General features: G+C 43.3%; 1 protein-coding gene across 3 annotated transcripts in view; it reads right to left on the reverse strand.

The window, feature by feature from the left end:
* Snx30 (sorting nexin family member 30) overlaps positions 1-27,646 on the reverse strand; it is a 98,347-nt gene that overhangs the window by 47,601 nt on the left and 23,100 nt on the right. For 2 of the 3 annotated variants that reach the window (XM_020170841.2, XM_074051246.1), the window contains one exon: positions 7,695-7,886. In XM_020170841.2, coding sequence (XP_020026430.1) covers positions 7,695-7,886 — 192 coding nt within the window. Of the gene's footprint in view, positions 1-7,694; positions 7,887-16,556; positions 19,047-27,646 lie in introns of those variants that run through there. The other variant, XM_074051245.1, reaches the window with a different exon arrangement.

Below are 27,646 nucleotides of genomic sequence, written 5' to 3' on the forward strand. Positions count from 1 at the left end.
ATGTTCCTCTGGGCTTCCCTCCTTCTGAGGAGAGAGAGCTGCACCAAGCTCTCTGGAGCATCCATTCCATAACCAATGGAATTGTACTTGTTCAACCCGCTCAAGTTCTGAAACCTGGCTTTCCTCTGCTGTCCGTCTGTCCGTCTGTCCTGCTGTGGGCTGCCCATCTTCTCACATTCCACAACCCTCACCACAGTCCCCAGGCCAGGAGTTGCTGCTGACATCCTCATTCCACGCCATGCTGCACCAGCGCCTCTCCAGCGTCCTGGGAAGGCCTTCCGAGGCTCATGCTGTACGCCTCCCCCACTCTGCCTCTCACTGCTCATCTCCTGGTACCCCTGGCCTTTCTCCTAATTTCCAATCCAGAGCCCCTGCATAACGCGAGGGCCCTTGAGACGGGTGGTCCCATACACACCTGCCCCTGACCCAACAATGTTTCCTTCCATTCTACGGGCTCTTCGGACTACACCCCTCTCTAAACAGCGCCCCATCTTTCACTCAGGCTCTTCCACTTCCCACTCCCAGTTCTTTCAGCCTCCTAGGAGGACCTAAAGTTTCTTGACATTCTGTTAATTCACGCTTTTATTTCCTTCCTAATTCAGCATCAATTCCATGGCCATCTCTTCAATCATTTACTTTACCACAGTGTCTAAATGTCCCCTCCCACTGCCCATTCATCCAACTTGGGCAAAAATGCAACCACCCACCTTTGTGTTACCAGGTCTGGGTGTGTGAACTCACTGCTGGAAGAAAAACAAAATCAGGCAGAGTGACACAATAAATTCTGCAGCCGAATCCAAGCAATCTTTTAGTACTCTCTTCATCAACAGTGTCAGTTATTTACAAGCTTATAAAGGTTTTGAAGACTTCGAAGCCCCTCTTCGACACCCCTCTTCAACATCTCCTCTTCACTCTTCACGAATGGTCTCATCATTTATTTAGAGAGAAAACTGCAGCTATATGCAAAGAGCCACTCAACTTTCTGCTTCCAAACAAGCTTCCCTTCTTCTTCCAGAAACAATGAAGAAACTGTGCCATCCCTACTGGAGGCCAATCCCTCTACCTGGGCTTGGCCTACTATCTCCTTACCCCCTTCCCAGGAGCTCTGATCCCCAGTTGTCAGCCCAAGATCTCCTTCTCCACCAACACTGTCCACTTGGTACTTAAATCTCCTTCATCCTTTAAAAAAAAAAACGCACCAAGCCGGGTGCCAGTGGTTCACATCTGTAATCCAAGCTACTTGGGAGACTGAGATCAGGAGGATCACAGTTCGCAAAACCCCCATCTCCAATATAACCAAAGCAAAATGGACTGGAGGTGTGGCTCAAGCGGTAGAGTGCCTGCTTTGCAAGTACAAAGCCCTGAATTCAAACCCCAGTCCCACCAAAAAAAAAACCAAAAACCATCCACACCAAAAAGTCTCCCCTCCCTGAAATCCACACCCCCTGCAGCTGGCGCTCTTGTTCAGTGCTTCACTCTTGCTTTCACTTTGGATCTACCAACATTCATTTTTTTCATCCTTACCTCCCATTCATCCTAACCCACTGCAAACTGGGTTCTGCACACCAATGAAACTGCTCTAATGGGTCATCCATAACCCTGTCTTTCCATCTGACGGCCACTTCCTGACCGTCATGAAGTTATCTCTAAGCTGACTTCCAGGCAACATGTAGACTATCCTGACCATTAAGGCATCTGAAAAGAGGAATTAGCTGAAGTGTAAGAGTTGGTGATGACTGACAGGTGATGGGGTAAAAGGTAAGAGGACTGCCTCTAAAGAGAGCTGAAGGCCTCTTATTTCCTCCTCCTCAAGTCTACTACTCCATCATCAGCGTCAACAGCCAGGACACTGTATGGGACCAGTGCTGGGAGGGATCCCACTCTGGGAAATCATGTCTTTTGGCAGTATTATTAAGGACATCAACTCTGGAATCAGAGAGGCCTGACTCAAGCTCCAGCCTACCACATATTAGCTGCAAGTCACTAAGCAGTATTCTTAATATCTCTAGGTCTGTTTCCTCATTTTTAAAATAACAACAGAACCACTATCTACTTCACTGTTTGAAGAACTAATAATATACTTACAGCACTTGGCACAAAATAAATGATGGCACATCCATCCAACAGAACACTATTGTAATCTTTTTTTTATTAGCATATAATAGTCATACAGGATGATACATTTTGACACTTACATATGTGCTTACAATATATCACAATCAGATTCACCTCCCCCCCATCACTGTTCTTCCCTATCCGCCTCCCCCCTTCTTAGAACAATCTTTACAGGTTTCACTGTTTGGTATTCACACATGAATACAAAATACATCCATCAAACTCACCCTCCTTCACCCTCTCCCTATGCCCCCCTCTTTCCCACTGACAGGACCCATTTTACCTTCCTCTCCTTCATTTTTTTAAAGTGCACATTTATAGTTCAAGGGGGTTTTGCCCTGGTATTTCTGATGTGTATCGTACTTTCATCAGATTAACCCCCATTACTCTTTCTCTATCACCCTGCTTCCCTATTAATCAACAGCTTACAATACACTGTGTTTTATCTTCATATGCAGATGTAATGTTTCAATATGTCACTCTAACAGTCCTCTCAGACAGACCCACTTAATATAATCATGTTCTCTCATATATAAGTATGTATGATCATACATGTATTTATGTATACATTTATCTTATAGTTCTAGCTTCCACATTTGAGAAAAAACATATGCCCTTTGATCTTTTGAGCCTGGCTTGCTTCACTTAACATAATGTTCTCCAGTTCCATCCATTTACCTGCAAACAACATAACTTCATTCTTCTTCATGGCTCAATAAAACTCCACTGAGTATATGTACCATAACTTCTCAATCCATTCATCAGTCATGGGGCATCTGTGTTGTTTCCAAAGCTTGGCTATTGTGAACAGTGCTGCAATAAACGTGGGTGTGCAGGCAGCTCTATTGTATCCTGGCACACATTCCTTTGGGTATGCACCCAGGAGTGGTATCCCTGGATCCTATGTGGTTCTATTTTTGGTTTTTTGAGGAACCTCCATGCTGCTTTCCATAATGGTTGTACTAATTTACATTCCCACCAACAGTGGAGAGTTCCTTTGCTACACATCCTCACCAGCATTTGTTGTTGTTTGTGCTATTGATGATAGTCATTCTGACTGGAGTGAGTCTTTTTGGTTTGCATTTCCTTTCTGGGCACAAATGCTGAGCATTTCTTCGTGTATTTATTGGTGAGTTGTACTTCTTCCTTATAAAATTGCCTCTTCAGTTCATTTTCCTATTTACCCATTTATTCAGATGGTTGTTGATTCTTTGTGGGGTTAGTTTTTTGAGCTCCCTATAAATTCTGGTTAGTGCAGAAGCTAATTTGATGCAGTCCCATTTGTCAATCCTTTGTCTTTACTGCTGAGCTATTGGAGCTCTATATAAAGTTAATACCTATGCCTATATAATCCAGAGTATTCCCTATTTTTTCCTGGAGTAATTTCACAGTTCCAGATCTCACCTTGTACTAGTATCAGTTCAAAGTGGATCAAAGACCTTAATGTAAGATCTGAAACTGTGAAATGACTATGGCAGTCTTATAAATGACGGCATGAACGTGTTGCTATCTGGAAAGATATCTGCAATGCATTGAGCTGGCCACATGCAATATGCTGATTTTTATAAAAGAATAGAGAAAAATAGCACAGCAAGTTGCCAATCATTATTTCTAGCTATTGCGCATACAAGTGCTCTTTTATTATTTTAGCTTACTTTCATTTCCTAATTTTTCTACAGTGATTATGTATTACTTATATAAAATAAAAATTAAAGTCTCTATTGCAAAAAGAAAAAAGTATAGTACATGGTAAGCATCCAACAATTAACCCTAACTGTGATAAGACTTTCTGAGAGCTTGTAAAGAAGAGAACCTGGAGCTGCCTGCCCTGAGAAGGCCTAGCTGGCCTCCCCGACTGCAAAGGGAAGACGTGGATGGCGTAGATTTGGTGGATCATTCTTTATATACATCAGCTCTCAGCCTTAGCCCATTTTAGCTCAGGTAAACAGAGCTCTGCACTTTGTCTAGCTCTGGTCATCAAGAATCTGAATTAGAACTGGGAAGTCAACGCCTCAAGGTAACCAAGCAAGCAGATGCACCACTCATCCTGTGTCCTGTCTGTCCTCTCTCTCATCCCCAGGCATGTCTATCTATCTCTTAACACAGCTCTCAGAAAGAAGACTCCAAGAGCAGCACCAAGACATTAAACCTGGTGTCACTTTTAAAAACAGGAAAAGCAGACAACTCTGTTGTGGAATCAGAAGTGGAAGAGAGGAGATGGTTAAGTAAAAATTCTACAAGTTTATATCGAGGGCTGGCAGAGTGGCTCAAGTGGTAGAGCACCCGCCCAGCAAGTATGAGACCCTGAGTTCAAACCCCAGTGCTGCCAAAAAAAAAAAAAAACCTAACAAAAACAAGTTTATATCGAGATGTTGGCATTGCAGTCAAGTGAAAATGGGACTGGAACTTGGAAAAGGTTCCTCTCACAGTTTCTCACAGGAAATCAAATAATCCCAGGAGAAAGGAAAGAAATAAGAACACAGAGGGAAAAGGGTAGGAAAGGAAAGGAAGAGAAGAGGCCTAGGAAAGACTAGTGAGTTGTGGCAGGTGCATCAACTAATGAGTCAGTTAAGAGAAGTCATGCAGGATTAGTTTTAGTAGGGGACAGGAAGGGGTGTAAACTGCAGACCACAGAAATCAAGTAGCAATGGAAAAATGTCACAGTAGGCAAGTGTTGCTGTGCCAGGGAGGTAGTCATCTTGTCACCTGGCTGTTTACAGCACCAATTCAAGAAAAACAAGTTTTGCATTTCACTGACTACAGAGTAAGAAATAAGTTCACCCTAGGAGAAAAGAAACAAATAAAAAGAATTTCTGGACATATGTACATCACCCTAGGGCCCCAGAGGAAGTAATAAACACTGAGTACCTGTCCAGGGTGGTAACAGGGAAGCACACATGTCCAGACAAATGTTCAAGTGTGAGCCAGGTGCAGAAAGAACAGGGCAGTAAGGTCAAAAACCTGAGAAAGGTTTAACTATCCACAGAAAAATGATATTGTAAAACCATTGCTAAATAATTTGGCACAGACTGAAAGAGTAAACTAGATATAGTGATACGGACATGAAACGGTCTTAGAAAATACTGTCAAATGGAAGGACAAGTAAGAAATCTAGATGTCTTCTAACTTTTCAAGTGTACAGTAAATGAAAAGGAAAGGTATCAGAAGGACTCACACCAAGTTTTAGCAGTGGTGCTCTTGACGAGGGTGTCCAAGTGAGGAAGACCACAGAAGACTCCATTCTCACTCTGTATTTGGTCATTGGGATTGTTTCTTTATTTTTTATGATAATGTAATTCTATTATTTGTACAATTATAAAAATATAACATTTTCATCCAACAAAAGATGAAGAAACAAAATCTTAGTATATTTCATTCTGTTTCTGAAGAATTTAAAGGGATATAGACACTACTAAAATTTCACAATAAAAAAATTAAATTTTCATGGGGGGTGGTAGTGTACACGTATAACCCCAGCTCTCAAGATGCTGAGGCAGGAGCATTGCAAGTTGAGGACAGATGGAGGACCCTGTGCCCCCAAAAATTTAGATGAGATAATTTTCTATAATAAATGGGAGAAAAGGCACAGTAAGAGAGCATCGACATGTTCATCCAAGCTCTTCCTAGCACCATCCATAAAGGCACTTTCCTGTATTAAAATTTCTGACACTGTGTAGTCCCTTTTTCATTATGTGATTTGTGGTAGTTCGGGAAAAATACCAAGAAATAGGATGGTTTCCTGACTAAAACCCTTTTTAAAATTCTAAAATACGAAGTGTTGATGTAGATTTTCTCCCTAATAATGTTGATAATCTAGACCATGGTTTTCAACTAAGAAGCAATTTTGTTCCCCAACGAATATCTGGCAATGTCTGGAGATGTTTTTGGTTGTCACAACTGGGGCTAGGGAGGGGGATGCGCTCTACCTGGGAAGCTGCTAGCCATCCTACAATGGGACAGCCCCACAACAAAGTGTCCAAAATGTCACTACCACCAAAGTCAAGAATTCCTGCCACAAGCCTAAAATGCTATTCGTGCTATTGCATTTTGTATTTATTTATTTATTGGCAGTACTGGGGTTTGAACTTAGGACCTTACACGTACTATGAAGGCACTCCATGACTTGAACCACAACCCTCAGCCTTTTTTGCTTTTAGGTATCTTTTTTTAATCTTTTTCTTTATTTTTTTGGCAGTACCAAGGTTTGAACTCAGGGCTTCTGGCTTAAAAGACAGGATCTCTATTGTCTGAGCCATATCTACAGCCCTTTTTTGCTCTGGTTATTTCAGAGATAGAGTCTCACTTTTTTGCCCAGGCTGGCCTGGACAGTGTTCCTTCTATTTTACACTTCCCACTGTAGCTGAAATAACAGGCACAAGCCACCACACCTGATTTTTTTTCCATTGAAATGGAGTTTTACAACTTTTTTACACAGGCTGACCTGGAACCTCAATCCTTCCAATCTCAGCTTCTTAAGAATCTAGAATTACAGGGGTGAGCCACCAATGCAGCTTTTAGCTATTTTTTTAATAGAACCTTGTATTTGTGTCTGGGCCAGCCTAGACCATGATCTTCCTATTCTTGCTTCCTGCATAACTAGGATGACAGGTGCACACTAGCACACCCAGATTTTTTATTTTTTAATTGGTTGAGACAGGGTCTTGTTAACTTTATCCGCGCCCCTCCCCCCAACCTCCCCAAGCCTGCCTCGAACCATGATGATCCTCCTGATTACCACCTCCAGAGTGGCTAGGGTTACAGGCATGATTACCGACTTCTGTTTGTGCCATTTTAAATATGTGAAAAACAATTTCAAAAGCACAAAGCAACAACAAAGTGCTGGAGGTGTAGGTCAGTGGTAGAACACTTGCCTAGCAGCCACAATGCCTTGGATTCTATACCCAGCAAAAAAATATATTTATTAATTTATTCTTTTATTAGTTGCATTACTTAGAGAGTATGAACTTTATATAGTCCTACAAATTCAAGTTAGAATCCTGGTTATCAATTTTGTAACCTAGAACAAGTTACTCAAACCTTTTGTTTCAGGTTCCTCGTCTACAAAATTATTGCTAAAAGACAGACCTCTTAGAACTGGTGTGGAAGCTGACTAATCAAATCTCAGCACCCTCCCCATTACCTGCCCAGGACAGAGCAGAAAGCCATGGGATACCAGTTTCAGTCCTTATTCCTGTCCCCTGCCATCAACCCCAATTAAGCCACATTATATTCAGGATCTCAGCACAGAGACTTAGGGTTATATGGTGATTCATAAATCTCAATAGTAATGTGACATGAACACATTAAATAGTATCTCACCATAGAAAACAAACCAAAGTATGGGGATTCAATGTTTTAGTTACAAGACTTTAGTTATAGTCTCTCTCTCATTTTAAGACCAAAAAATAACCTATTACAACCTTTGAATTTTAATACAACCATTCCCTCCAAAAGCCATATTATACATAACTACAATAAAGGTGACCAGAGGGTGGAAGAAAGCAAAGGCAAGCATCGTGGAGGAAGCACCCCAACTCTCCGAGAGCATTCTACCAGACATTGTAAATCCAAGGACCTACTTTGGTGGTGATCCTGTAGGTGATGTAGGTCTCCATTGTACAGACATGCTTCTTGGGATCATCAACGGTGACGAAGAGATCTCTGGTCTCACCATCGATGTCATCATCTAGTTGCAGTCTGTTCAGAAGGGAGGACGAAGAAGCTGGACTTGAAGTGCCTGCTGGAGTGCCACCGTTGGGCAAAATGAGATCCTAAAATGAGAAAAGAATTTCCTTACAAATTAAAGGAAAAGGCACAATGGAGAACTTCAGCAACTGTAGCTAGTTTTATTCAAAACCAAAAAATTCTCTGAAATGTAAAAACAGCTTGCAAAACACCTGGGTCTCTCCTTACTCAATGTTTCTGTGGTGAAAGGGTCTTTTATGACAAAGAAAAACAACGTATACAGCATTCTAGATCAAATCCATGTTGATTCATCTTCCACACACCAGAAGAACGAGTGTCAAAAGTGCATATTTCAGGACTGGAGAAAATAACAGACCCACCACAATCTGACTTTCAAAGAGAAAGAACTCTGGGAGCCTGTACACTCTGTTCCTACTTTCCAGGTGGCCACCACCTGGGCCAAAGGTAAACATTAAAAGGCCTAAGCCCTCTGAAATAATCAGACAACTAAAAACTATGTGCTTCCTGAAAGAAGTTCCCACCACCACACCTAGGAAATATGCCTGCCAAAAATGAGATTTTAAATCCTGAACAAGTCTCTGGACATACTACCAACTTACAGGAAAAACAATGGATGGAGGAACATAGTAAACAATACTGTGAGGATACGATTAGCAAAACCCACACTAAGAGAAACTAAAGTAAAAGCCAAAAATCCATCTTCTTCAATAAATAAACTGCAAGGAAAAAAAAAAAACAGAGATGGAAGAAACACTTACAGATGGAAAGAAATGAAAGAGATCTGTCATAGATCGTAATAAAATTTTTCTTTAAAAAGATTTTGAGATATTCAAAGAAATGTAATTATTGTACAGTTGAATATTGATGCTATTAAAGAATCATTAGGGATGATGACAGAAGTGTTATGATTTTACAAAGCTTTCTTTTAGAAATATATACTAAAATATTTATGGGTGAAATAATGTCTAATATTCGTTTCAAAATAATTAAGGATGGGTAGGTGGGGGTACAAATGGTTTGAGACACCCAAGTGTTGATAGTTGCCAAAGCTGGTGCTTACAGGTTCATTATATAATCTGTCCTCTTTTGCATGTGATTCAAATTTTCCACAAAAAAAAAAAAGAATTTATTTCACGGGAAGGAAGGTTGTCAGAGGGCAAATGGTAGGAAAGAAGGAAAGATTTAAATATTATAGATCTCACCAGGCACCAGTGGCTCACACCTGTAATACCAGCTACTCAGGAGGCGGAGATCAGGAGGATCACAGTTCAAGGCTAGCCCTGGGCAAACAGTTTGAGAGACCTGATCTCGAAAAAACCCATCACAAAAAAAAAGGCTGGAGGAGTGTCTCAAGCAGTAAGAGCATCTGCCTAGCAAGCATGAGAACCTGAGTTCAAAGCCCAAAGCCACCAAACACACACATACACACACACACAGAGAGAGAGAGAGAAAGAGAGAGAGAGAGAGAGAGAGAGAGAGAGAGAGAGAGAGAGAGAGAGAGCTCATTCTCTTCAGGCCTTAGGAGGAAGGCCTAAAAACTACCTGAATAAATTATGCCCATAAAAAAAGAAAAAGGAAGACTGTGAAATTTAAAATGCCCAGTCTTACAGTTCCCTCCTTGGTGTTAAGGTCTGATAACAGAACAGAGCCCTGTCTAGCCATAGATGCAAAGGCCTCTGAAGGTCCCCTTGGAATCACTGGGAGACAAAGACTAAGGAATATGGGAAGAAAGTGACTCAGCACCACAGAGAAGGCCTTGGTGACCTATGGGTCATCGATCACAGAGTGCAGTGAAAGAGGTGCTCCCCTATAGTCTCTCTTCACAGAGCTCTGCAGGATAGGTATGGTGTAGCCCCCAGGTGAGAAACACACAGAAAACTAGAGGTCAGTCCAGTAGTCAATCTATAAGCTCCAGCTGAACATGGGAGGTCTGAGAAAAGGGATGGGATGAGGACAGAGAAGCATGGCCTGGGATCAAGGGCAATGTCACCCAACTTGGTGGGTGAGAGAAAGTACATAGAAATGGCACCTTCCTTTGCCTCCCATCTCACTGAGCACAGATCATTTAATCACATACTTATCTAATTTCAAAAAGGGCTCTATAATTTTTGAAAGGGCACCACCCTCCCAGAAGGTAGTCATGGGAACAGGCCTCCAACTTCACTCCCCTCAGCCCTGCTTCTGACTACAGAGCAGGGCCACAAGCTTGTCAGCTGGGACATGAAGCCCTCGGCAGCTGCTTGTTGTGTGGACAGGAAGGGGGGCCTTGTTACTACTCACTGCAGGAGCAGCTACTGACCTGCCGCCCTTGTCAGAGTGCTGATGGCACGTGACATGCAGTGTCACACCAGTATCTGGGGATCTGGCAGGGGACACCATCTTCTCTAGATGTCTTTGTCGTTTCAATAAATACTTAAACACTGACCTCAGACAAGACACCATGCTAGGCCTCAGTTAGGGCAGTGAGCCTCAGAATAGCTCTGCCAGTGGCTAGTCTCTACACAAAAGGAGGAATTCAAATGTTGGTCAGGTATGTCAGTATCAGCTCAGTGCCCTGGACTGGTCTCAGCAGCCTCGTTTCTCACTACCCCCTTTTCCCCAGTTCCAGAACCTACCATGCTGTCACAGCCCTCATATTCACTTGAAAAGCCCCGTCCCTTTTATGTAGAAATCTCCAAATATTTTAGAGAAGTCTGTCAGAGATGCTCTCTCCTCTTCAGTCTTGCCTGACCCACTCCCCAGCAGAATTAGTCATGCCTTTCTCCACACTTGGAAGGCACCTGCGCTGAAGCAATTTTCACAGTTTTAATCATTTTATTCTACACTTCTCACTTATCCACAAACACTGCTCCCCAGCAACCATAACTGTGCCTAGTTCATTTGTGTTCATGTGTGCACGCCTTGTGTGCACATGGGTGTATGTATGTGTAATTATCTGCCATCTCTTCCTAGGTTTACAGTGACTCTAAGCCAACTCTCCTAAGCTTTGCCCTGGGGACCTCAGTCAGTAACCTTCCAGGAACAGCCCACATAAAGGTCAGAATGTCTTGGCCAGTGTGGGAGGGAAAAGTCAGTGAATCAGATCTTGTCACATACTCCAAATCCTTTACTCCTAGGACTACACAGCCAGGGAAAACACCTGTGCCCCCTATTCAGGGTGTTCCCTGAAATATAACGAGCATTTTAGAACCACGTGTCTGTGATCTCCTTGGCACTGATGCTGCCACCTGTCACGGCCAGGGCACATCTGCACACAGCACTTCCTGTTCTTACTTCACAGCATCCCATGACAGCCTTGTGAAACCACCAGGCCAGATATGGCCTCTACCCATGAGGAAGCAGACTTGAAGAGATTGCATAAGGTGCAGATATGTATAGGCACTAGTGTTCTCTGGGCCAAAGGCTGAAATCAGGTTTCAGGTTCCTAGGTCAGGTTTCTTACCAAGTCGACTCCCTACTGGCCATCAATCTTTCTGGGTGAACATGAAGCTTCTGTTTGTAGAGCCAGTGAGAGAAAGCCAACACCTTTCCTAGGGTCTTACATCAAGTTTTTCCCCAAAATGACTCTCCTCAAGACATGGGAAATAAATGCAGAGGGAAAACATGAAAATTTAGGAGAAAGGACAGAGGGCAGGTGAACTGAACATCCCAGGTTTCTCTACTCAGCAGAGGCACAGCAGTGGGGTTTGTTGCTCCAGGAGACCTGGGCCTGAGAGCGAGTACCAGGTAGGCAGCACCTTTGTGACCAATGGGACTTACAGAACACAGAATTGAAGTGAGGAGATCCCTTGGCTGCACACATAGGCCTCCTGCTTTCGCTTGGCTACCTTATCGTCAGCTCTCCATACCATAGCTGTAGTGCTCTTTTGAAAAAGCAATTCAAAACATGTCAAAATTCTTAAAGACATCCCTTTGACATTCAGAAGAAAGTCCAAACTCCCTCCCACAGACCACAGAGCTGACCGGCTCTCCCACCTCACCACCGGTGCTCTCCCTCCGGCTCGTCCTACACTAGCCCTCGGTGTGGCCCTCACCTGGACTGGTTCATTGAGACCTCAGGGCCTTTGTGCTTGCTGCTCAAAGAATCTAGAACACTCCTCTCCCTCAGATCCACACATGAACAGCTCCTCTCTTCAAACAGGTTCTATTCAAATGACAACTACTCAAAAAGGCTTCTCAGCCTGTAAAATCTAAGATCACCCTTGCACCTCTTTATCACTCTCTAGCCTCTTCTCTGGCTTTCTTTACCACTACTTGAAAATTATTATATATTAACTGACTGGTTCTCCACTCATCTGTAAATTCCACAAAAGCAGAGACCATGCTCCCTCTGGCACATGGCAGATACTCAGAAGCATTTGATGAATGAAAGTCTGAGAAATGACTCAACTCAATCCCTTGCCAATATGCAGTACTCAGTGAAGTCTGTGAAATGACATAACTGAGACTAACCTGAGCTACACTGCCAGTTTTAAATCTGGTTATTAGCAGTGTGACTTAAGCAGTGCTTTCATCTCTCTGTGCCTCAGTCTCCTCATCTACACAAAGGGTATAATGGCACTGAGTTAGTGCATGGAAGTAATTTGAAGAGTGTATCTATGGAAGCAAATGGAATATGGAAAGGTGCTACACCACTAACTGTACACTTTTTTTAAAAAATGAGGCTGACCTGTCTATTAAGTATTCTTGCACCCCTTATAAACAATGGGACTGGCTTCACAGGAGACCCTAAAATGCTGCTGAAAATAACAATTACATTAGAGACATAGTTGGTGGTGCTACATTATCGTAATGATTTTACTGCAGCAATGGAGATCCAGAATTGCCCTTGTGAAAAGAGACTATTTAGCAGATTAAAAATGAAATACTCAATCCTGGCAAAATGTCGATTCTCACCTGTCGGTTTCAGTTTTAAGAGCATTCCTTGTCCTGCTCCTTTTCTTTAAGCCAAAGAAGACAGCACGGAGCTGGGCTGCCTTAGAAACCCCTCTGGTCCAAAGAATTTCAGTTTTAAGATTCACCATTGTGGCTTGCCAGTCACAAGATGGAGTATTAACATAAATCACTGCCAAAATTCTACATTGCATTAAATATATGGTTTATGAAAAGAGTGAACCTTAATGTAATTTATAAACTGTACTTAATACTAATATATTGCTTCACCAGTTCTTATCATAAAAAAGTAAAAACAAAAACAAAAAAAAAAACCAGAGTGGTATATATTAGGAGCCAGTATGTATGTAATAAACACAAGTCTGGCTAACATAATCAAATCTCTCTTTTTGATACTCTTAGAGGAAGCTGGGCAACATGACGACTTCGTTTCCGAAGAGCTTGACAGTCTCTCAAGGCGACCTCACAGTTCAGGGAAGAATGACAGCTCTCAATGCATAGACTGCACCTGTCTGGCTTGCCTTAACTCTCTCTTATCAGGTACACAGCAGACACCTGAAGGATGAATGTGCCCAACACAAACGAACAGGATACTCCTGGTTCTTCATTTTGCAGCAAAGTTAAAATTAAATCAACCTTGGAGACTGAACCCAAAGGGGAAATCTCAAAAATATTCTCTCCAAAGGTGTTCACAGCAGAACAAAGAGCACAATAAAACCTGGAAAAACCCCAAAGGCTCAATGACCAGGAAATGATCGTGTCTGTATTACTAAGAGTGCTACACAGTCATTTAAAAATTATAAATACAGAGTTCTGGATAAACTCAGTGAGTTGGTCACCAGCCCTTGCCGCTCTCTCCTCTTCCCACTCTCTATACACTAACTTAACAATTGAAAGAACGGTAGAGAAACAGTGACAGGTGTCATCAATACTGAAACTAGGAAAGGATGCCATCCAAGTGCCAGGCTATCTAAGATTTTCTACTGGATAAAATCAGGACACAATTGAAAAAGAACTAAGAGGCAACTTTAACCCCAAGTCCCTGGGATTACCTAGGGTTATCAAGGCAACCTAAGAAGTAGAAAATGTCTAGAACTCCCTTGTCTACACCCTAATTTGAAAGTGCAATGGTCAGGGAGGAAGGGGATATGGATAGCCTGACCATGGGACCAACAAGGACCACCAGGGTTTCTGGCTGCTGTGAACAATGGGATGCCAAGCACAGGCAGATACCCCAAGTGAGGATCACCAGCAGGGGGCACCCTGCCCGCAGGGCTTCATTTCACCATAAGGGGTAGCAGTAGAAGACAAAGGTGGGAGGAACAAGAAGGCACCTGGGTCAGCTGCCCTGGGCACATCCATCAAACACAAACCAGACAGGGCTACAAATGCCAGGGGTGAGGGAGCTACAGTGGGAAGAGCCACTAAACAAGAAGTCAGGCTACAGGGGATCAGACACAGAGAGAGGCTGAACCAAGTTTCCCTGAACAGAATGCCTAGGACCTGACTGTCTTCCTTCTGCTTCCTTTCTCTGCTGGCAGACCACTCAAGTGGTAACAATGTAAGGATCCAAGACAACAATTCTAACAACATCAAGTAGAGACAGAAGCAATCAGTAATTCACTTGCTCTGATGGGAAGCCAATAATAGGCCTGAGCTATTACCTCATCAGACACAATAAACTCAAAACAAAACAAAAAACCCTAGGTCTGCATTATCTCATCATTCAGACCCAAAAAGAAACAAGCAGTATCCTCACGAGCAGATAAGAATATACATGAAAAGGCTTTATCTCATAAAGATGGAACACTGTAGGCCACATCTACTTTGTGCTCTCATTTTTTAAGAAGTCAAAAGTGAAGCGGAGCGCTGGTGGCTCATGACTGTACTCCTAGTTACTTGGGAAGCTAAGGTTGGGAGAACTGCAGTTTGAGCCCGACCTAGGCAACTAGTTCTCAAGACCCATCTCCAAAATAACCAGAGCAAAATGGACTAGAGGTGTGGCTCAAGTGGCTTTGCAAGCACAAAGCCCTGCGTTCAAACCCCAGTTCAACCAAAAAAAAAAAAAAAGGGGGTCAAAAGTAGAGAACAAAAAAAAAAATAAAATAAAGAATAAAGAATATATTGGTTACAGAAAAGAGCAAAAGCTATTAACAAAACCAAAACTTAATTCTTCCAAAAGATGAATCTGATAAAGTACAACCTAGGAAGCCTGGTCCGTATACAAGGTCAATATACAAAGAAGAAAACAAAGAAAAGAGAAATAACTACTTAAGTTTTATGTCTCCATACAATTATAAATTATAAGGGTATGCTATGCGTAACTACACCAATAAATCTGGAAATCCATGAGCTAGGTGGCTTTCCAGGAAAAAATGTGTGGCCAAAGTGAAAATCAGTAGAGGCAGAACACTGAAGAGACTTTCATTCAGAAAGTCTCCAAGTTGTTTGGAGAACCTCCACTGAAAGGTAAAATAGGCCCTACTGGCTTTACAGTTCAGCCCTATTGAACCCCCAAGGATTAAGTTACACTTTGAATTATTCAAATATTCTAAGACTCAGAGTTTATTTACTTATTTATTTTGGCAGTTCTAGGGTTTGAACTCAGGCCCTCAGGCTTGCTAGGCAGGTGCTCTACCACTTGAGCCACACCTTCATCCCTAAGACCCATATTTTTAAAAACGGAGAAACCTTTCAAATCACTGAATGAAGGTTACTTAATATTTGATATTAAGTACGATAAAAAAGGAAATTATAAATAAATGTACACATGATTGATAAAGTAACAGCTATATTAAAATGATTTCCTTAAAAGGAAGAACATATAAGAATCGAGTCAAATGTATTTCAGAAAGGCAAGAATGATTTGACATGAGGAAATTTATTCATGCAATTATTACACGAACTCTTTGCATTATATAAGCATTGTTGAAGATAACCATGTTCACAACACCAAAATGTTTGTTGGTGTCATTCATTGGTAAATGTCAGTCGTTCCATTAAAATCTCTAAGTAAAATTAAGAACCTATAAAAGGAAAGTCCATAAATATGTTAAAGAGTATCAGAAAACATCAGCAATGAATTTTGAAAACATTATTCCAAGTGAAAGAGGACACATGCAAAAGGCCCTGAGTGGTAGATTCCATTTACATGAAATGTCAAATCAGGTAAATCCTTAAAAGACCAAAAGCAGACTTTTGATTGCCAGAGGCTGAAAGGGGGATGGAGTAGGGAGTGATGGCTTACTGAAGGTGTCATTTACACAAGGTAAGTGACAAAAATACTCTGGAGTTAGATAGCAAAGATGGCCACACAACACTGTGAATGTATTACATATCACTCAAGTGTAGACTTTAAAATGGTGAATTTCATGGTATGTGAATTATCATCTCAATAATAACACAAGTGATGTGAAACACGGGAGGCATATGTATTAATTCAGAAACCAGATTCTGATATCTGCTATTTACCATTATTCAAAAACACTCTGGAGATTCTAAGTGATGCAATGATGCGTACAGGAATACCTGAATACACTCTGCTTCAGGGCAACAGGTCAAAGTAATCTAAAATTTTACTATGCATAATAGAAAGTGTCTTTAGAGCAGTTCAAAATGGTAAATCTGAACTGATGTATTTACTAAAGAATATTCAATGGAAAAAAGGAGAGGGCGCAGACAACATGGTACAATGAATTAATGTTTGCAGTGATTAAGCCTCCCCACAGGGGATCACACAGTCTCCCCACAGGGGACCACACAGTCTCCCCACAGGGGACCACACAGTCTTCCCACAAGAAGACACATCCCACACTGCCTCTGGCCGTGGCCACGTGACTTACTCTGGCCAATGGCGTATGAATGGGACATGCACCAGAGCAGAGAACTTTACCAGCCACAGCCATCAAGTCTCCAAGCTTCCAGCAGGTCTCTCGTTCCCTCTTCTCTGCCTTGAAACTACCACGTCCCTGTCTCGGCTGTGCCTTCAGAATGGGGAGACTGGGAAAGAGACAGCACAGCTGACTCACGGCACTGACACAACCTGACCTGGAAATTAATGCCTGTTGCAACCTTGAGATGTGGGGAGTTGTTTATTACCACAGTAGAGCTGACTAGTATGTACATGTAATTATAAAAATGACTATATAATTTCCTAAAATTTAGATAGGAAACAGGGATACAAGCAGTACAGAATTTTAAGATTCAGAGATTACTTTTTTCTTCCACATCTCCTTCTCCCCCCAGCAAGTGTCTTAACTATTATGTCCCAAGTTCTGGGACCATACTTGTTCATTAAAAGTTCAGTTCTTGGTCAAATACCAATCCCTCCAAAAAAAAAAAAAAAACAAGAAGAAGAATAAGTAGTTCAGTTCTCCCCACCACTGCCCCAGAAACCCCATGTCAAATATTCTCCAAAACCCCCGAGGTTGCTTGCACATGTATGTAAGCCATGACAGTCTGTGGTTTCCAGGCTAGTATCTCCACTGGAAAGGCCTACAATTTACTACTTTGGATTCTGACCACTTCTTATAAGGCAAAGACTTTTCTTTTGATGTGAGTTCAGAGATCACCTGTTTCAAAGTTTTATCCCAAGGCTGGTAAAGTTGTTTAGAAACTGAACATTTTGTCCTAGCTTTTCTATGAGAAAACCTGCCCTTCAAGTAAAAACCACTCATTGGCCAGATGCAAAAGAACACCTCCTAACAAGATCACATAGGAAGTCAAAATGAATGAGCCCCTGTCCACATTCCTTGGCAATGTTTCAAGTGTCTCTTACTAGCTTTTTTCTAAGAAACTCCAGACTAGCACTTCTCTAAACATTCTTATGATTTTGAGGAACAAAGATTTTTCTAACTCCCAGCTGAATTTTAGCATGACTGTTGTGCATTCCTTCTGAGGAATGAGGGGGATCTACTATTTCAAACACACACTGAGCACCTATTAGATGTCATCCAAAGTGCCACTACAGGGCTACCAGACAAGACAGGATTGAGGGCATCTGTGCATAAACAACTCAGTCTAGTTAGGGTATAGACACCAAAACCTCTAACAATGACACAATGCAACATGTTATAACAGGACGACAACTTAAGAAGAATAAATACATTTGCCAAACACCAAAACAAGGCTAGGCCTAGGCATTCCAGACTGAGGAGTCACCACCACTAATGGGAGAGGGTGTCTCCAAAGGCTCATCCCCAACCAAATGATAACTAAGACCCACAACACAAGGACTGTGCAGGCCACCTGGAGGACCAAAAGGTCAAGGGATAGTTTCCAAGACAGATTAAACCCCCCCAAAGGCACAGATCAGGCAAAGCATGAACTATCTAAAAAGCTGGCTCTCCTCCTGCCCACCTTCACATGGCTCCCAGGGTCCTGCCAACTGAAAACCCATGAAGCATTCATTCCTCCACTGACATTTCTGCACCCCAATGCCCCAGTCACAGGCAGTGGGCAGAACCCCTCACAGATCACCCAAGTTCTCTGTGTTACATAACAGGGAAAGGCTTAAAAGTGACACAGAGGAGGTCACTCCAGTGACCCCACTCTTGGGTCTCTTGTGTAGAGCTTTGCTACCCCACAATCCAGGCACTCCTTCTTCTACCTTGAATGAAAGAAGGTGCCTCATGTAACCTCTTTTTTTTTTTTTCTCATGTAACCTCTTAATTAAATGTTAGTTAGCTCTTTCCCTGCCCTTCACCCAACACCTCTTAACCGTATCATCTGTTCTTTTTTAGGCCTGTCCTAGTTTACATGTCTGTGACCTATCATCTGACAAGAAGCACACATAGAACACTCTCAATGTGTCTGAAACAAATCAGATGCTTCAGGAAAGTTAGGAATGAACATTCTGGATTTTTCAGAACAAGGTTCTAGAAGAAACATCACAACATACTGAGCTACATATGTTCTAGGTGGCCAAACATTTGTTGATTAATCATCACCCCAAGCCAAACCCTCTCAAGGACAAATGCTACTCAGGTGAGGAAGAGAACAGAGCAGGACTCCACTACCTTTGATGGCAAGCGTCAGTCAGTCACATAAGCCACTCTTCTGGCTCATGCTTCCCTGTGCCTTTAGCAAGACTAAAAGTGTCCTTGCCTCACACATGACCAAAAACTCTTTCCTCTACAACACAGAGTCTCTCTGGAATCCATAAGCACCTTAGGGCCAAAATTTCTGTGTCAAATTCTGCATGTGCACACACAAATTCGAATGCATTTGAACCTTCCTTGGGAGACAGCCCATAACTTTTACAGTTGCAAAAAAGAAAGTTAGACACTGCAGCTTACAGAACTGCTTCTCTGACTTAGAAAAAGAGACAAATACATCTCGGCCTCAGTGGGACACTCAAATCCGCACTGCGCACCAACGAGCATCCTCACACTCAAAGCTTCATGACGCCACCCCTATGCCTTTGGCAGTGGGATGTCCTTAAATCCACAACCCAAACCTCAAACTAACCCGAGAACATGCTTACCAGAAGGAAATGTGTGACTGTATCCAACTAGGTCACACCTCCCTAAAGACGGTTCACTTCATTTTTCTCTGCTTGTACGGGGAGACGGGATTCTCTCAGCACTGGCTCTGTGGCGTTCAGCAATGCTGCTTTGCTTCAGCTCTGCATCTTACCACGAAGGAGCTAGAGGAGATGTTTTCTGTGGAATTCCTCGGGGCTCAAGACACAGCTTTCCCACAGCACATGTTACAGAAGTCAAAGGTGCGGCAGACTTCCAGGCCACCTGGAAAGTACGTGCATGCCATGTGGAGGACTTGAAATGCCAAAGGACAGCTCTCTAAGCCAGAGTAAACCTCCTCAATCAGGAGGCAGAGATCAGGGGGATAGCAGTTCAAGGCCAGCCCAGGCAAAAAGAAAAAAGTCCTAAGACCTCATCTTAACCAACAGCTGAACATGGTGACATGTGTCTGTGATCCCAGCTATGCAGGAAGCATAAATAGGAGGATCAAGGTCCAAATTGGCCAGGCATAAACATGAGACCTTATTCAAAAAAATAACTAAAGCAAAAGGACTGTGGGCTTGGCTCAGATAGTAGAGTGCCTGCTTAGCAACCATAGGGTCCTAAGTTCAAACCCCAGAACCACCAAAAAAAAGAAAAAAGAAAAAAAGAAATCCTCAAAAGGAACAGATTCAGGCAGAACATGAAGCTAACCGAAAACCTATTCTCCTGGGTGCCCACCTCCACACTGCTCTCGGGATCCTACCACTGAAAACCTGCAAAGCATTCATTCATTTCTGCACTCAATCACAGAAGGGCTTGAGAGTCACCTGGCCAGTACCTGGTGGCTCCAGGCCTAACTTCCATATTCCTACTGATGTGACTCAGACTGAAAGTCACTGGGAAAAAAAAATGCACTCAAATGAGAGACTGATCTTGCTCAAAACACTAAGGAATAAAAGAAAAAGTAGGGGTCAGTCTAAACCAAAACCACTCGAAAGAGTTTCACAACCAACTAGCCAGACAAAGACAGGTAAGGAAAGCAGGAAAGGGCAAGAAGGATGGATATAAAAGAAAAAGGTTTTAGCAGTATACTTCCATAATCCCTGCTCTTAAGAGGTTCATGAGTTGAAGGTCAGGCTGGTCAGGTCAGACTACAAAGCAAGACCCTGTCAAAAAAAAGAAGAGAAAAAAAGGGAAGAAGCCTTAAACTTAATCTAATCATGCATGATATTTTAGTCAATAATCCAATGCATTTACAACAGAGGAGATTATAAGATTATATGGAGCTGAAAAATTTCTACTACCTACAATGGCTTTGTGTTTTAAATTAAGTGTTACATTTAAAAAGTCAAAAAGGGTTTTTTTTGTTTGTTTGTAAAATAAAACCGTTATAGTAAGGCCAGGAGTGGTGGTATATGCCTATAATCCCAGTTACTCAGGAGGCAGAGGTAGGACTGCAATCCAAGAACAGCCCAGCCAAAAAGTGTGAGACTCTAGCTGAAAAAAATTTAAAAACTAAAAGCAAAAGGACTAGGGACTGGCTCAAGTGGTAGAGGACCTAAATTCAAACCCCAGTACCATCAAAAAAAAAGTTACAGTAAGCTAAGGTTGATTTATTATTAAAGAGTGTTTAAATAAATTTAGCATAGGTGAGTGCACGAGTTTATAGTCTACAGTAATGCACAGTGATGTCTGAGGCCTTCATGTTCACTCACCCACTAACTCACCCAGAGCAAGCTCCAGTCCTGCCAGCGCCAGTCATGGAGCCATGTATCTTTTGGACCATATTTTCACCTTTCTGTGTTTAGATAAACCCCATTGTGTTATAACTGCCTACGTATTCCATACAGTAACATGCTGCACAGGTTTATAGCTAAGGACCAACACACTACACCATGGAGCCTAGTATGTAGTGGGCTTTGTGTAAGAACATGCTATGATGCTCACACGATGACATCACCTAAACACGAATTTCTCAAAATGTGCCCCTGTTGTGGAGTGACATGTGGCTGTCCTAGTCACAGTCTTCTCCTCTTACACAGGCATTCTGAGCTCAGCCATAGAAATGAGCTCTGCAGTGAGGGCCAGGACTCTGAATCCTTACTTCTGACAACAACCAGATGGCAGAGAAACAAAGAGGAAGGAAGAAAGTCACGGAACGAGTGAGGAAAAAAAATCTTACAACCTTGTTTGTCTCTGAAGTCCAAGGTATAAAATGAAGATAGAAAGAGACAGCGCCTGCATGTGGCTATGAGGTCCTCACCCACGCCTGGAGCCTCATCTATCAGGTCCTCACTCACGCAGCGTGGCCTGGAGCCTTGTCTTGAGGCCAGTGCACGAGAGGTCAGTGCCAGCAAGGGATCTAAAGATGTCCTCAGTCCTCCGCACAGGATGGAGGGAAACGACAGCTGCCCAAATAGGAATCTGACTATTTTGTTACTGAGGCTGTTGGGAAAGAAGGTGCTGACTGATCACAGAAGCTGAGTTTCTGCAAAGCTGTTATTGAACAAAATTTAGCCAAAAGTTAACATTCCTAAAATATATATCATTAAACGTGTTTTAAGCACCTTTCTTGGAGTAACGAAATACTTGATTATGTCTCTTTGAGCTAGCAGAGGGAGTGGAACAAAATAATAATTATCACTCCCTATTTACTCTGTAGGCCAGACTATATAGGTGTTTTCCAACACATGGGAGTTTTAAGTGGCCTAATTACCAGGGTGTTATACTCCCCCAAGCCACAAATTAGAGGCTGTGGAAAGCAAAATCTATTCATGCCTGCTGTTCACCCAAACACTGAGCTCTCACTCAGCCAGGGGCTGTTCTAGATGCAGAAGGCAAGCTGAGAAGAAACTGACTGGAAGAACAGAGCACAGGGCACAGCCTGGGGTGGTGCAGTGCAGCCTGGGGCAGTGCAGTGCAATGTACAGTGATCAACACAGGCACAGAGGAGCCTCCTGCAGTAGAGTGGAGCCAGGGTGAGCCTGCCCTTCCAGGAGGCTTCTGGACAGGCGACCTGCACTGTTTACAAAGGATGGCAGGAGGCCTGCTTTAAATTCCTGCTCTGCTGCTGGTTCCAAGGCTCTTAAGAAAGTCCCTCACTTACCAGCACAGGCTGGGAGATGGCAGGCCACCCCGTCCAGGAGTGAGGCTGCCTCTGCAGAGGTCACTGAGAATGTCAGCAAAGGCCCCCTATAAACAGGGAAGTGCAGTTCACTGGAAGAGAAAGGCGTTCCTGGCACAGAGTTCGGCATCAGCAAAACTGCCACATGGAGAAGCACAGCGGCACAGCTGGGGACTGGTCACTGTGAAGGGACAGGAGCAACCTAGGGGAAGTGGCAGGAAATACAGTTGGGAAAGCAGATCTGCTCCAGGCTCAGGGGTCTAAAACACCAGGCCAAAGTGGTAGAGGAGCCTCTGAGGCAATGCTAAGTTTTCAGGCAGCAAAGTAGCAATCCTGTGTTAAGTTCTACAGAAACACTGCAGAAAAGGCACACAGAACAGAACACATAAGGAGGGGCAATATAGAGAACAGTTAGGGAGTCGCTGTAATCATGCAGGCTCACCAGTGGTACCTGAGCTGGGTGGGAGATGCCAGGAGAGGCAAGGACAGATGTTAAGGCTGGGTGGCCTGGGGAACTCTCATGACTGGTCCCCAGGTAGAAAAAAGTGTGGCCATACCAAAGGGAAATTGTGTTTCAATCACAGGTAAATGATAGAGGATCAGAAACTGCTGTAGTTCTAGCAAAATCGCGTAAACCTAAGTTCAACAGCCCTGAGTACTGTCCATGGACTCCATCCTTAGGACAAGAAGGCAAGTCCTGCTAAATCACCTGTGTTTAGCAAAGGCTTAAACCAAGGTCACAAAACATTTGACATTCTCTCTCCACTGAGCGCTGACTCCTAGAGGTCACTTCCCTTCAATAATCTGTCAGTGACACCCGATTTAGGCCATTTTCCCAGCAGCCTTTGTGCCAGGAACTCACATGGTGAATCTTCACCACAGTCCATTTAAGGATGCCAGATGTACAAACAGCCAGCAGACAGTCATCACACCCTGGTCTGACAACTGGTCAAAACAATCTCCTTGGGACATGTGAACCCACCCTTGGCAGACAGCCAAAAGTGACCAGCTAAACACCCAGGAGCGAAGGCTCTGCATTGACTCAAAAACAAAACATGACTTAACCCCAAAACAGAAAGACAACATTTAGGGGTAAGAAAGATTACAGGATTTAGAGAAAAAAATTCATTCTGTTCACAGCACTCTACACACATAGCTATAAGTCAAGGGCAGGGAAGATAAAGCAAGTGTTCAAAACTCATACTCGGACAGGCTCTGTGCAAGCAAGCCACTTCACACACTGGGTCTCGTTCATCCCTTAAAATGACTTTGTCATGGGGAGGGGATTTTATTATCCCTTCCTACTACTAAAAGAATAGGTTAGGGACAGGTGAGGTTGGAAGCCGAACCCAAAGTCACTCATCAGCAGGCAAAGGCATAAGGAACCCAGCTTCCACACTCAGCACCATCTGCCCCCGTGTCACTAAAGATTTCATTAAACAGGCACACACCAAACAATAAACCCCAACTACTACGACCTTCACATTCTCATCAAACAGAGCAGGGCCCAATTATGATCAATCAATACTTCATATGTACTTCTAGAAACAATGAAATTCCTGATCCATCAGTATCAAAGAAATAAACCAAGCCACATCCCCTCTCAAGAGATTTTAAGAGCCTGCCAACTTCAAAGAAAATCCAACATTAAGTATCAGAAAACATTAACAAACAGTTGTATTTGGCCATTGTCAATCTCCCAGGGACTCCAGAAAAATAAAACAAGACCCCCCATAGTGTCTGCACTTAGAAGTAAACCTGAGCAGCCAGGCGCCAGTGGCTCACACCTGTAACCGTAGCTACTCAGGAAGCAGAGATCAGAAGGATCGCAGTTAGAAGCCAGCCTGTGCCTAGCAAGTGTGGGGACCTAAATTCAAACCCCAATATCACCTAAATAAATAAATAAATAAATAAATAAATAAATAAATAAAAGATGTGCAAGGTTTACTGGCTGATACCTATAATCCCAGCTACTTGGGAGACAAAGATCAGGAGGATCCCAGTTCAAGACCAGCCTGGGCAAAAATTTAGTGAGACTCCATCTCAACAACAGCAACAAAATCTAGGTGTGGTGGTAAACGCTTGTCATCCAAGCTATGTGAAGGTGTAAGTAGAAGGATCACAGCCCAGGTCAGTCTGAGCAAAACCACAAAATCTTATCTAAAAAATAAATAAACCAAAAAGAGCTGGAGGCTTGGCTCAAGGGGCAAAGCACCTGCCTAGAAAGCATGAGGCACAGAGTTAAGAAGCCAGTACCAAAAATTAAAAGCAAATACTTGCACTGGAGGTGTGGCTCAAGCTGTAGAGTGCCTGCCTAGCAAGTGCAAAGCCCTGAGTTCAAAGCCAAATACCACCAACATAAATAAATAAGTTAAAAAAGGTAAATAATTTTGCTGGGCTCTGATAGTTCATGCCTGTAATCCTACCTATTGGGGAGGCTGAGATTGGGAGGATCACAGTTCAAGGCTAACCCAGGGAAACAGTTCTTGAGACCCCATCTCCAAAAAAAGCCTGGAGCAAAATGACCTGGAGGTGTAGCTCAAGCAGTAGAGTGCCTGCTTTGCAAGTGCAAAGTCCTAGTCCCACCCTCCCAAAAAAGTAATTTTAAAAATTTAAGATTTAAAAACAATAAAAGACATTATCAGGGAGGTCTCCAAATTTTTTACTAAGAACCAGAGAGTAAATATTTTCAACTTTGCAGACCATACAGTCTCTATCGCACAACAGCCTGACCTAAATTTGTGATCCTCCTGCCTCAGTTTCCTGAGTGCTGGGATTACAGGAGCGTGTCACCACACCCAATGACATTTTTTGTAACTTTTTGTTAATCTATAATTACTTCAAAATAAAAAGTAAGAGAAGAAAATTCAAAACAGACCAAATAAATTAACTCATGGACTACATAAAAATAGACAGCTGGCTAGCTTTGCCCTCCTGGCCTTCGTTTCCTAATATCTGCTTCTGACAAATAGTATATAAAATCTTGTGTTAGTAAAGGGACCACAAAAATAAAATGGCTTTTTCAAAGCCCTGTTGAAAGCCAACTGAGCAAGGAAGGACTTTGCAATCAAGAAGGGAGTATGTGGGCTGGGATATAGCTCAGTGGTAGAGCGTTTGTCTAGTATGTGCAAGGCCCTGAGTTCGATCCCAGTACCAAAAAAGAAAAAGGAAAAAGAAGGGAGAATGTGTCTGGAGAAGTGCTATGATGAGAACTCTGCCTGTTGAACTGAGCCAAAGACAAAACACAGATAACAGAACTGGTCCTTTCCTCATCTTCAGTGGTGACTTGGCGTCATCAGTGCCTAGCTGAGAACAAAGACTCAGAGAGCATGACTGTGTTCATTTGTTTTAAATGACCCAAGCGATTTCCCTGTCAGTAGTGACTAAGGGCATCTGGTAATATTTATGCCTAGTAACCTTCATCTTAATGTGGCATTCAAGTCCCAGTACAGCAGACAGTCCCCCAAACCACCCAAGGTAGCACAGGACACAGCAGCAGTCGGCCAGATGCAGCACTGGAGCTAGGGGTGAGGAGCACCTTCAGTTCTGTGCACAATGGCATCAGCACACCAAGGTAGGAGCCCACACAGAGAAGGCAGGAAGCCACTCTTCTTGCGTTTTGGTGTGAAGGAAGCAGCTTCCAAAGGTACAAAAAGCTTAGAAATCCTCTTTTCACTGCCATCATCAAACCTACATGGCAAGGTTATACAAGAGTCTAGATGAATTTCCTTAGTCTGTGCCAAGCAGTAATTACAATCTTTCTTGTTTATTAAAATTGTGGTAAGGAACATATCAAAATGTACCATCTGAACCATCTTTAATGCCAGACATGGTGGTACACATCTGTAATCCCAGCACATTGGAGACTGAAGTAGTACCACAAAAAAAAAAACTGCAACACCCCATCTCAAAAATAATCACAGTATAAAGGGCCAGTGGTGTGGCTCAAGAGGTACAAACCCCAGTACCACCAAAAAAATAGTTATTTAACCATTTTTTGTGTACGGTTCACTGGCGTTAAGTACAGTGATACTGTTATGGAGGCAGTCTCCAAAACTCTGCCCACACTCCTTTCTTGAATGAAGCACTTTGGGGCTGTGATTGGGTTGTCCCCCCGCCCCAACTCTGCCTGCTATGCACACACATGCATGTTTATATCCACAGAGATGTGCATGCATGGTGACAAACACGACCCCAGGGGTGTACAAGAACAAAGCTCACTGCGTGAGGAACAGAATGGGCTGCTGAGAAACAAGAAGCAGAGACACCCACAGCTCTCTGAACTAGAAACTGACACTCAAGCCTGAAGGCGGGGCTGTGGTTTGGATACTTGTCCCCAAAGGTCCATGTGTTAAGGGCTTGGTCCCCAGCCTGTGGTGCTATTGGAAGTCGTGAGACCCTTGGGAGGTGGGGCCGAGTGAAGAAAGCTGGGAACATGGGATAGCAGTCTCTTCTCTCTTTTAGCTTACTGGTTGCCATGAGAGACGCAGCTTCCTTACGCCATGCTCCCACCATGAGGTACTAACTTGCCAAGGCCAAAAGCAGGGGGTAGCCAGGGACTGAGACCTCCAAAACTCTGAGCCAAAATAAACCTTTCTTCCTAATAAATTGACTCATCTCACACAGGTGGTCAGCTCCTGCCTAGGACAAGAACATCATCCAGGCATGGGTCCTGAAAAAGGCAGGTGTCTGGAAGCATTCAGAGAGGACAGTGACAACCCTGTCCTTGCTCCTCAGCAGCCAAGAGATTTTATTCCCTCACCCATAAAACGGAGGTAGAAAGGAACTGCCTGCTAGCCTGGAATGAGAGAAGATGTGGGCTGTGGAATGTCTGGCCAGCCTTCCCTACATTCTCCAACTCCATCTCCCCCATCACCTGCCCTTACCCTTGGTCACTGCGCATAACCCTCTTCTGTGTGGTCATTTGAGTGACAGCCCAGGAAGTTTAGACTAGAATACAGAACAGTAGGACAAATGAATGACAGAGAAGGAGGGACCAAGAAAAGCCCCAAAGCAAAGCTGATGCGCCCACTCTCTGGCTCCTGCACACACCCACCTGGGACCCTAAGGAGACACTTGAGCTTCCCACCGATGCGCTGTGGGCACAGACCCAGCTGAGGGCTCTGGCAGGCTGGCTACACTCAGGCTTCAGACACTAAGGCAGTACTTCCCCTCACACGTGCCAGCAGCTCCCACTGACTTGTCAACCCTCAAGCCCTCAGAACTCCCCCCACGGGCCACGAGCTCCGCCAGCCCACCCCGGCTTGCATGGGATGCTTCCTCTCCCAGGACACCAGCGTCCACTTTGGGTACCACACTAATGCCCACTTGTTCTTCAAGACTC

This window comes from Castor canadensis, chromosome 13 (assembly GCF_047511655.1).
Source record: "Castor canadensis chromosome 13, mCasCan1.hap1v2, whole genome shotgun sequence".
In the NCBI taxonomy this organism is placed as follows: Eukaryota; Metazoa; Chordata; class Mammalia; order Rodentia; family Castoridae; genus Castor; species Castor canadensis.